Consider the following 11,510-nt stretch of genomic DNA (forward strand, 5'->3'; position numbering starts at 1 on the left):
GCGACTTAAAAACACATGTATTTTTTCAGATTTCTAACATTTTTATTTTTTGAGTTAGCTTCGGTTACATTTTTTTGTAAATAAAAAATAACCATTTTTCAAAGCTACATAACTCTGTTATTTTTCAACGGAAATTAAAAAAATAGCACATCAAAATGCATTAAAATGTTATCAGCTTTCCAAATAAAATAGTTGAAAAAAATGAAATAATGACCTTCAACACGAAAAGTTGTAAATAAACTTTAAATGGCGTCTAAAAGTACCGTCTGCACCACCGAATATTTTACAAAAAATACCATTAAATTGCTCGATTTATTATGCAGCTTTCATCTGAAGACACTAAAGTGGGCCATTAACACCTTGAAGAGTTATGAAAGAAATAATGACAATAAATCTCTTTTTTTGCATAGAAAACAAAAAATGGTCAAACAACTGCACTCACATAAGGAGATAGCAAGCACTTCTAACAACATGGAAACAAAATAACTTACCAAAGCAGGTAAAAAACACTACTTTTTCGTTCTTTGTAGAGTGTTTGCAGCAAAACTGACTTTAAATTTTAACCAAAATTCTTAGTATCGTATTGTTAATGTGATGTGACTAATAATGGGAATGTTGCTTTTACAACCTGGTCATATACTATATAACTTATTATTTTTTCGATCAAAGATCATTTTGAAACATAATCAATGCCAATAGTAGAAGGTTCACTACCTGTGTTTGGGATCACAAAAATGGGATTAAAAAATGAAATATAGACGTGCTTTACGTAGTTTTTATATCGGGAGCTAAGCACTGGACACCAAAATCATTTCCCATTGACCAAAAAAGTATGAGAAAGTGGCACAAATGTTGTAGAAATAATCGAAGAGCTCAGTATGGCCAGCCCAGGCTGTAAAATGATGAAAATATGATACTTTTACCATATTCGCCCAGTTTTGAGATTTACCATACTAGAACGAACATAATTCGTCGTCAGTGTTTTGCTACCTCGATCGCTCAAAAATGAATCTTCAGTGCTCCATCGTCCATTTTAAATCAAATCTGGGGAATAACAGATGCAAAACTTAGCGCATAAACTTCTAAAAATGACAGTAAAATGTGCATAACTTGTTGTGGAGACCTGGTGCACACGCCCCTAATTTCATAACAGTCCCATATGCATAAACAAGCAAGCGAGGAAATCAGCTTTTTCTGTTTTGGAATAGATTTTTGAATTGTGACCACCACTTTCAGCATAAACGAGAATCGTTTCTAGGTTGTCATTATAAATCTTTAGACCTGTAATTTTCGAAATTGGGTTATTGGTAAGGTCGAGAGCACCATTTTTATTCATTATGGGACTGTTAACCGACCATATTTGAAACCTTTTTCAAATCTTCTCGCATAACAGTCCCATACAGAATATATTTTTCTCAGCAAGCCACTTTCTAAGACTTCAATTTGATCATTTTTGAACTTCTAAATCCGATTGTTTTACGCTCAGTAAGTCATTCCTAAGAAAGTCAGACCTGCCTTCGAAAACTAGTGTTCATCATTCGACATCAAGTGAGTGAAAAAAATGTTTAAATGATTCAAAGCAATAAACCAAATACTATTTCGCCGAAAGAAGCATTGAAAAGTAACCAAATCCGTGGTATTTCACATATAGGACTGTTATTCAGGTATATTTCATATAGGACAGCCAGGAATTGATTTTTTTTTTCGAAATTTCTAGAACAAAACCCTCTTTTTTTAGTGTTTTATTTTGAAGTCTTATGTTGACCTAAAATGCCGAAAATTCATATGGAACTGTTATGCGAGTAGGGGTAGTCTGAAAAGGACGAAAAAATAGTGTTCTTGACCTGCTTTGATAAGTTCTTTTGTTTCCATGTTGTTAGAAGTGCTTCCTATCTCCTTATGTGAGTTCAGTTGTTTGACCATTTTTTGTTTTATATGCAAAAAAAGAGATTTATTGTCATTATTACTTTCATAACTCTTCAAGGTGTTAATGGCCCACTTTGGTGTCTTCAGATGAAAGTTGTATCATAAATCGAGCTATTCAACTATTTTATTTGGAAAGCTGATAAAATTTTAATGCATTTTGATGTGCTATTTTTTAATTTTCGTTGAAAAACAACAGAGTTATGTAGCTTTGAAAAATGGCTTTTTTTTATTTACAAAAAAATGTAGCCGAAGCTAACTCAAAAAATAAAAATGTTAGAAATCTGAAAAAAACATGTGTTTTTAAGTCGCAAAAATGAACCAAATTTTCAATTTTGGGGAAAATCTGAAGACCCCCGGCGCAAACCCGTCAGATAATAAAAAAAAATCCCCATTTAGGTGCATCAAACAATCAGCAAGGATTAAATTTCTAAGAAAAAAATAATCATAAACAATGTAAAAATAAGTTGTTCTGAGCTCCAAATTCGATGAAAATCATCCACTTTTTAAAAATAAATGACTTTTTCTTTATGTGCCTATTTATAACGAACTTCTTTATTTTACGTTTAACAAGTCACATTTAACTATTAAACAAAGCACCTTTGTAACTTTCAAGTTCTGCATTGAGTACTATTCAAGCACTTAAAAGAATTTGTTGGGAATTTTCTTTGGAAACCTTTATTCAGTCAAATTGAAACTTTAGAAACACGCATTACTAAATGTTTACAGTTATAAGCGAATCATTTAATTACTGAACACGACGTTTAGTTGATATTCGTTTACGCATCAAAGACAATTCCCCTTCAATGGTTTACTATTCCAAGAATGACGTTTAGCGAAGAGTAGGCGAGTGAGAATGGCAAAAGATAAAAGTATACACTAAGCAGTCAGTTAGCCACCGAACTAATCCAAGCAGACCACACGGGTTGTCTCGGCTTGAGTCCTATGTAAGCTCAACTAGGCAATTTCGACCTAAATTAACAGCTCGGGTGCAGTTTTCTCAATCTCGCTCGGCTTCACTGAGGCCGCCTCAGAGCTGTGCTCATGCCACGATAGCCATAAGTATTGCATTAGTAGTTAAGTTTGAACGTAACGATGAACAACGCCACTCCAAGCAGCGCCGATCGTAGGAACAGTAATAATGATTCATTGACTGTGATAACCCCGGACAAGTGGCCCGAGCTTCGGGATATCTTCAAACGTGACTGGCCGGAACATCTGGTAGCCTATCATACGATTGATAACTTCATCGATTGGCACCGGAGGGATCCTCAGATCAAGAACCTCACTTTCTACAGCCTCAACGGTGAATGGCAGAAGGATGGAACCTATTTGATAGTGGTATGTTTTGTTGTTGTTTTTTGTTATGGTTTGAGTTGGATTGTTTTTGTTTACGTAGGCTGGTATTCACTTTCTCTATCGAGAGTTGGTACACTGCAAAAATTCGACAAATTAGGGGTATGTGTCTGCCTATATAGATTTTTGCAATTTGTCTGCCAATTAAAAAATATGTGCCACACATAGATTTCAGGAAATATTTCAGTGGTATATGTATGACATAAACATTATAAAATTTCACACATAGGTTTTAAATGTGTGAAATATTCGATTGGAGTTAGTTTTTGAGTCTACATTCTGGCGATTAAAACTGCGAAGACGATTGTTTTCTAAATTCGTGCTTTATGTTGATATAATTTATTTCTCAAAATGTTAACATGATTTTTCTAATTCAACAACTGCTGTCCATCATCGGTGGGTCATTGTCTGAGCTGTCCGTTTCAAGCTTTTTTTTTTCTCGATCCAATTCGAAGGTTTGATAATTTTGATCTGAAAGCAGATGATTTCAATAGAAATAGAATCAATCAAATCAATTGAATTAATAACTGACCTTTGCAAGCGATTATCATTCATTTCTTAGTGAACCGTCCTACCTTGTTATCATCGTTGAAAGGCCGACCGGTACTCCCGCAGACGGTAGAATTTTTGAAGTGTATGAAGCAAAAACAAAGATTGCACGCTCCTTCGACAGCTCAAGTTTTTTCCCAATTGCAGCCATTTTGAATTCGTGAAATCTTTCAAAATTGAAAATTATTAATGTTATGTGTCAATTAATAAAACCTATTTGTATCATATAGCCAATCAATTCAAAGAGCGTATGTGTGGTGAAACATAAAATCAAAGTGTCGATTTTTTGCAGTGTAGTTAGTGTTTCAAAATTTCTTTTCATATTTTTCTAACAATCGTATTTTTTTCGGATCAGATATTGTTTTTGTCAAGTATTCAAAACTGATTACGTTTCTGATCTCAATTCAAACATGATTTCATCATATAAATTCGGGTTCATCAAACAATTTGTTTTGCCAGAAATCTTACTTCTATTTATCTCTTGTAGGATCGCTATCAATTGTTCCTCTACACTCTGGCTACCACAAATGACGTATTGGAAAGGGCTCTTAACCTGCTCAATTGGAATCATGGCTTTAAAATCAGTTGTTTCCTCGAGCGGCACCGAAGTGCAGCGATTTCCATTATTGAAGCCAAAGGCCTCCGCAAAGAGTATGACAGCTGTACGGTTCTCTATTACTTACCATGTAAGCAAGCTCTGGAGTTGAAAAACACTATCCCGGATGGATTTACCCTGAAGGAGTTAGGTCAGGAGGACGCAATCAAAGCAGATGCCGTGTGGCCTAACAAACATCGAGGGTCGTTGTTCTTCCTGCAAAGATTGGCTGCCTGGAACGTAAACACGGGACTTTACGATGAAAACGGAGAACTAATTGCATGGAGTTTCAGGTAAATTTGAGATTTTTTTTGGTAATTGCTTTACATTTTTAGCTCATTTCCAAACAAAAATATTTTGTACTATGTTAAAATGTCTTTCGTCAAAATTATTTCGTCGTAAAAAATAGGAAGTTGTTTTTGCTCTTCTCGAAAAAAAAGAGGAAACTAAATTTTCATCATCATTTCAGATTACAGAGTGGTGCACTTGGAGCGCTCCAGGTGGATGAACGACATCTGAAGCGAGGTTACGGTACAATGGTTGCCATTGATATGGCTCATCGGTTGGCCCATATGAATCAGGATTGTTTCGCATTCGTTAACAGCGGCAATATTCCTTCAAAGAGGATGTTTGAGAAGCTGGGATTCCTTCAAATCGATACCGCATACTGGCTCCGTACCTATCCTACAGAACCCTTCGAGTGGAGCGATAGTTGTGAATAGCTGATTTAAAATTTGTTTTCTGAATGAAATGGAGCTGTACTACTTAAAAATAGCTTAATACCGATATCACAACTTTGTCCAATTTCACGAACGCTCCCCCTTGATAAAACTGTTATAATCACTATTTTATGTGCGCTCTCTTTCTGTAAATTAGATTCTGAGAGTAGATTAGAAGCACCAAACATTTTTGGCGATCCTGCCAATTTTCCAAACCCCCATCGATCTTTATATATAGTGTTAGCTTTCATAACGTCGTATGAAACAAAATATTAATAAACCATTTTATTACAAAAAAAAAATACAGAAACTAACATAAACTAATCGCGAATTCTTTTAATTGAGAATATGTGTTGTCTGGACAACATATTCTAGTTGTGAAATACAAAGTTTAAAGTTGTTTTCCGAACTATTGCAGTCGTTTTTGCTGAATGTTGATGATGATGTTTCATACGACGTAATGAAAGCTCACGCGAGATTTTAATTTTTGTGATATTTTTAAAGGGTGATACGGTCAAAATTTGGTCGAGGGAAAACGCGTGTAAATCGGTGAAATCGTTCATTTAAAAAATCAAATTTAATTTCTTTTTCAAGTTTAATTAGTATAAAATTCAGGAAAAATATTCAGTTAGGCTTCCGCTTTTCCAAATCCGAATTGCCGGGCCTTACGCTCAACCCCTGCCATCAGATTTTGTACAGCCACATTTTCCACCTTCTTCGCCGCAGAAAGCCAGTTTGCCTTGAACTGCTGCTCGTCCTTAGCAGTTTTTTTGGTCTTCTTTAGGTTTCGCTTGACAATAGCCCAGTATTTCTCAATTAGGCGGAGCTCTGGCGTGTTGGGAGGATTCTTGTCCTTGGAAACCACCTGCACGTTGTTGGCGGCGTACCACTCCATGGCCTTTTTACCGTAATGGCAAGATGCCAAATCCGGCCAAAACAGTACGGAACCACCGTGTTTCTCCAGGAAAGGCAGGAGACGTTTATTCAAACACTCTTTCAGGTAAATTTCTTGGTTGACAGTTCCGGAAGCTATGAAAATGCTACTTTTCAAGCCACAGGTACAGATGGCTGGCCAAACCAGATATTTAATCGCGAACTTTAACAGTTTCATGTGCTTGAAAATATCTGCTACCTTTCCCCTTCCTTTTGCCGTATAAAACTCCTGTCCCGGAAGCTGCTTGTAGTCGGCTTTGACGTAGGTTTCGTCGTCCATTATCACGAAGTCAAACTTCGTCAGCATCGTCGTGTACACTGTACACCCTCCGGTATCGCGCTTTGACCGTCGTATTTTGTTTATCATCGCGATTTGGAGTCACAACCTTCTTGTAAGTCGATAGTCCGGCTCGTTTTTTGGCTCGATGCACGGTTGTAGACGATACACCCAGCTTATTTGCGGCATCTCGGAGAGAGAGGTTAGGGTTTCGCTTGAAACTACCGGCAACTCTCTTTGTCGGCTTCCGGTTTTCGATTTCCCCCCGATCCAGACTTCCTGGCTGTCGACAAACGTTCCCCAAGCACTTTAATTACATTTGTAACGGTTGATTTGGCAACTTTTAGCGATTTTGCCAGCTTTGCGTGCGAGTAGCTCGGATTTTCGCGATGCGCGAGCGAAATTTTGATACGCTGCTCTTCTTCCTTGGACGGCATTTTGACAACTTAAGAGTGAATTCCAAAATCAAAATAGGAGCAACATTCTATTTACACACACACACCTTCAAAATGAGGGGTGTTCAGGTTTTTTAAATGCAAAATTGAAAGAAATACGTCAAGTTGATATTTATCAAATTTTGACCGTATCACCCTTTATGAAAGTATCAAAGCAATCGGCAATGCCATGCGTAACTAAGCAACCACCACCGTTCGCATTGCCGTGTAACCACGATCTACTGCGCGCACCAGTTATCGTGGTCCTCTTTCGTGCACTGGTGGTTGGTGGTCAACGACAAAAGACGTGTGTTAATTATAAAGTGACGATTTTTCGGTACAGGATTTCCACAGAAACAAAACAAATCGCTGCTTAGTTGCCTAACAACAAATTGATCACATCATTTATTGCGTCAAACATGTTTTACTCAAAAACGGATAAATCCCTCATGAGTGTGTATTATTTTGACGTTCAGAGAAACTTCAAACGTGGCTGTGATCCAAGTTATATAAAAACTTCAGTAAAGCTTTTGATCGGTATGGTTTCATTTCAACATTTTTCTAGCTGACTTAAAACTGTATTGAAAGCAATGAAACATATTTTAAACCTGATAACAAGTTTTAAATTTCTAGCTGGCTAAACGCCATCTTCCTGGATACACAATTTCAATACTAAAATCTAGAAATTTTAAAAATAAAATTTATGTTTGTGATGCTAATTTTTGTATAGGTAATGGATATCACTTAAAAAAATTTTTTGCATGAAAAATCGCAGAGCAGAACGCTCCGAGTCAAAATTTCTATCAGATTCCATGACTTAGCTTTAATTTAGCAGTGGGTAGTCTTAAATGAGCTTTGAAATCGTTCTAACAGCTTCTTTTATAAGGTCCAATAAAACTATTCTGTGTGGGAGTCTTAAAGAAGCTTATAGCATTAGTTTTGTAGACGTTGTTAAATTAGGCCAACTAGTCCAAATGTTAACTTTAAAGCGGTTGTGCTAAAGCATAGAATGCGCACTAGCTGATAACTTAGCTTTATGGAATCGTTTTAAAAGAGCTGTGAAGGTTGGAATAAAACTAAAATTGTTACTTAGGAAAACCGAAATATCATTGAAAGGCAATCTAACTTAAACAACCAACTGAATGGAATCATCCTCTTTTATCATCTAGCCTCCGGTGAAGCAAGACGTCTTTTTAAGAGCCGACGACTTAATTCATTTCGGGACTAAACATTCTGTAAGCTCATAGAATTCGACCAAAACAAACAAACTGGTGCTATTATCTCGTTCCATATTACAGAGCATCAGGTTTTAACGTAACGATGAGCACCGCCAATGGTAAAATTGCTGATTCATTGACTGTGATAAGTCCGGATCTGTGGCCTGAGCTTCGAGATATCTTCAAGCGCGATTGGCCGGCACATCTGGTAGCTTATCATACGATTGAAAACTTCATAGATTGGCACCGGCGGGACCCGACGATCAAGAATCTAACCTGCTACAGTCTCAACGGGGAATGGCGGAAGGACGGAACCTATTTGATGGTGGTAAGTTTTGGTATTCAGATCTGTAGAACGCACAAATATCTACTTAACTAAATCTCTGATAGGATCGCTATCAAGTGTTCCCGTACACTCTGTCTAGCACAAACGACATTTTGGAAAGGGCCCTTAACCTGCTCAATTGGGATCATGGCTTCAAGATAAGTGGCTTCCTCGAAAGACACCGAAGTGCCGTGATTTCAGTTTTTGAAGCCAAAGGACTCCGCAAAGTTTTCGAAAGCTGTACGCCGCTGTATTACTTATCATGTAAGCAAGCCCGGGAGCTGAAAAATACTATCCCAGAAGGGTTTACTCTTAAGGGGGGGGTAGGGTCTAACGGCTATAAAAAAAAACACCATTTTCACGATTTTTTTCTAGAGCTATCGTTCAAACAAATGTATTCAAATTTTTTGCATTATACAAAGCATTGTTAAAAGAACATTTAGTAAATTTTTCGTAGAAAAATATTGAAAAATGAGCCGGTGACGGAGCACTTTCGAGGATGCCTTTTAGAAAACAAGATTTGCGGTGGACACTGTATCTCAGCACAGAATCATCTGAGGTCAAAAAATCAGAGCAAAATATTTTCAGTAGATGTTTTTCTGGACCCCAACGTTTTTATTTAACTTAAAAAGTTTTTTATGAAATTTTTGTGGCTGTTTGAAGTAAAAACTACGATTTTTCACGAAAAAATCCGCCATTTTTCACCTGTAAAATCTCCCCAAAATAAAAAAAATCAAAAAACAAAAACGTTGGGGTCTGGTATTTTATATGTAGAAAACATGTTCCAAATTTGAAAAGAATCGGATAAGTAGTTTTCAAATGACGATGTCCACGGACTTTAAAAATGTGCTTTCGAGAAAAACGCGTTTGAAGTTTCTGCTCTTGCTTTCTTGCAGTATTAGATAGGAGGAGATAAAGGCATATAATTTCTACAGTTTTGCTTCAATTGACTTGAAAATTTGACACAACATTCTTGAAATGTTTTACAATAAGAGAATAAAAAAATAAAAAAATCGATTTTTTGAAAGTATTAGACCCTACCCCCCCCCTTAAGCAGTTAGGTCCAGAAGACTCAACCAAAGCGGATGCCGTGTGGCCTTACAGACACCAAGGGTCGTTGTTCCTCCTGCAACGACTGGCTGCTTGGAATATAAACACCGGATTGTACAAGAACAATGGAGATCTAATTGCATGGTGTTACAGGTAAATTGAAACAAAAATCAGTTAGAATCCCTTACTAAAAAGTAAACTAATCTCGTTGAAAATCCGTTATATCACGCGTGAGCTTTCATTACGCCGTATGAAACATCTTAAGAAATCACAGAAAAATGCTGCAAAAGTTACCAAAACAACTTTAAAATTTGAACTTCACATATAGAATATGTTGTCCAGGCTACACATGTTCTCACATGGTTCGTAATAAAACTGTTTGTTACATTTTGTTTCATACGACGTAATGAAAACTCACGCGAGATATGATATCAAAAGTGATCGAAACGTCAGAATATCTGCAAAAGATCGACAAAGTTTAAGGTGAAAACCTTGTAAAATCTATCCATAGACTATTACCATCAAGCTGATAAGTTATCTTGCGTCTGCTGACTAACAAAACAAAACAAAGAAAATAAACTAAATTCACGATTACCATTCCCAGACTACAGAACGGCGCACTCGGAGCGCTCCAGGTGGATGCACAACATCTGAAGCGAGGTTATGGTACGATGGTTGTCATTGACATGGCTCAACGGCTAGCGGATATGAATCAGGATTGTTTTGCGTTCGTTAGCAGCGACAATATTCCTTCGACGAAGATGTTTGAAAAACTGGGCTTTCTTCAAATCGATATCGCATACTGGCTGCGGACCTATCCTACGGTACCTTTCGAGTGGAACGATAGTTGTGAATAGGGGAAATGTAATTATTTGTTTCTTTTCTGTTGAATAAAATAAAGGGCAATTAGTCTTATCCAAAACCAATGTAATTTTTTACGATCACTATTGTTTTTAATCGATTGAGTGCTCACTAAGAAACAGGTAACTAACAAATGGACTGAAAGTTTAAAAAAAATTGTATTTCCAATTTGATACAAACTGTGCATATTTTATTTTTTCCATGTGGGCTGATAAACAATATAAGTAATTCAATAAAAAGCCCCTGAAGTCACACAGTTACCATTGTGTTGTTCAAAATTTTTGAATTAAATAACCACCGCGTCTCGTTCCTACCGGATTCGTAGCGAACACCTGTTTTGCAGAACAGTCGTCCGGCATTCTCACAACATGTCCTGCCCAACGTATCAGACCAGCCTTCACCACCTTCTGGATAGAACTGGGTTCACCGTAGAGTCGCACGAGCTTGTGGTCCATCCTCCTCCTCCACACTACGTTCTCCAGCACGCCGCCAAAGATGGTTCTTAAGACTTCGCTCGAATACTCCGAGTGTGCGCAAATCCACCCCAAGCAATATCCACATCTCATGCCCGTAGAGAACAACCGGTCTAATGAGCGTCGTGTACAGGTTACACTTCGTGCGAGGGCTAAGTCTTTTCGACCGCAGTTGCTTGTGGATGTGGAGTCCATAAAGCATGGATCATCATAAATCTGGACGCACTGTTTATTATACCATAGCGCTCCTAGTTGTCGGATCTGTAATGTTTTGACAGTACTTCGTTCGGAAATGTTCCCTCTATCAGTGCTGAAAATTACATTACGATTCGTTTTGTTCCAAAAAAGTTACACGTGATGGAAGCCGCGAGACGAAAAATAATTTTGGACACCCACGTCACAAACCCGGGGTGATGTCCCCGCCAAGTTCAAATTCATTTTTGCCGATAACTTTGCAAGAAAGTGTTTCATCTGGCAAGATATTTGCAGCTGCGGACGAAAAACCCCGGTTTTTGTGAAAAACAAGACCATGGACTCCGAAATGTACAAGGAGAAGTGCCTGAAAAATGTTTTTTTTCTTACATCAGATCTCACAAAGGATCAGTAAAGTTTTTGCCAGATTTGGTAAGCTGCCACTACAGCTAAAAGGTACTACAGAGGTATCGGGTCAAGGGGTGGATTTTGTCGAAAAGGACATCAACCCACCAAACTGCCCTCAATTTCGTCCTATCGAAAAATTTTGGGCAATTGTCAAGCAGAAGATACAGAAAAATGGTAGGACGACTCGGGGTGCAACAG

At 37.4% G+C, this 11,510-nt stretch overlaps 2 protein-coding genes across 2 annotated transcripts; both read left to right on the forward strand.

Annotated features, from left to right (window-relative positions):
• Nucleotides 1-2,851: 2,851 nt before the first annotated feature.
• Nucleotides 2,852-5,174, forward strand: LOC129747426 (uncharacterized). The gene is made up of 3 exons (XM_055741645.1): nucleotides 2,852-3,264; nucleotides 4,316-4,716; nucleotides 4,893-5,174. Exons 1-3 carry the CDS (start codon nucleotides 3,019-3,021, stop codon nucleotides 5,143-5,145), a joined length of 900 nt encoding a protein of 299 aa, XP_055597620.1. The 5' UTR covers nucleotides 2,852-3,018; the 3' UTR covers nucleotides 5,146-5,174.
• Nucleotides 5,175-7,297: 2,123 nt separating this feature from the next.
• LOC129747982 (uncharacterized) lies at nucleotides 7,298-10,273 on the forward strand. Its single transcript, XM_055742430.1, has 6 exons — nucleotides 7,298-7,323; nucleotides 7,956-8,021; nucleotides 8,085-8,331; nucleotides 8,394-8,639; nucleotides 9,377-9,531; nucleotides 9,983-10,273. The coding sequence occupies exons 3-6, from the start codon at nucleotides 8,107-8,109 to the stop codon at nucleotides 10,233-10,235; spliced, it is 879 nt and encodes a 292-aa protein (XP_055598405.1). The 5' UTR covers nucleotides 7,298-7,323; nucleotides 7,956-8,021; nucleotides 8,085-8,106; the 3' UTR covers nucleotides 10,236-10,273.
• Nucleotides 10,274-11,510: the final 1,237 nt, after the last annotated feature.

Source organism: Uranotaenia lowii, chromosome 2, assembly GCF_029784155.1.
Source record: "Uranotaenia lowii strain MFRU-FL chromosome 2, ASM2978415v1, whole genome shotgun sequence".
Classification (NCBI taxonomy): domain Eukaryota; kingdom Metazoa; phylum Arthropoda; class Insecta; order Diptera; family Culicidae; genus Uranotaenia; species Uranotaenia lowii.

Bases quoted from the DNA above. Each gene is read 5' to 3' on its own strand.
- LOC129747426 (XM_055741645.1), top strand. From the start codon at position 3,019: ATGAACAACGCCACTCCAAGCAGCGCCGATCGTAGGAACAGTAATAAT. The intron at 3,265-4,315 runs GTATGTTTTGTT...TATCTCTTGTAG, and splicing joins ATGGAACCTATTTGATAGTG to GATCGCTATCAATTGTTCCT. The intron at 4,717-4,892 runs GTAAATTTGAGA...TCATCATTTCAG, and splicing joins CTAATTGCATGGAGTTTCAG to ATTACAGAGTGGTGCACTTG.
- LOC129747982 (XM_055742430.1), top strand. From the start codon at position 8,107: ATGAGCACCGCCAATGGTAAAATTGCTGATTCATTGACTGTGATAAGT. The intron at 8,332-8,393 runs GTAAGTTTTGGT...AATCTCTGATAG, and splicing joins ACGGAACCTATTTGATGGTG to GATCGCTATCAAGTGTTCCC. The intron at 8,640-9,376 runs CTTAAGGGGGGG...CCTACCCCCCCC, and splicing joins CTATCCCAGAAGGGTTTACT to CTTAAGCAGTTAGGTCCAGA.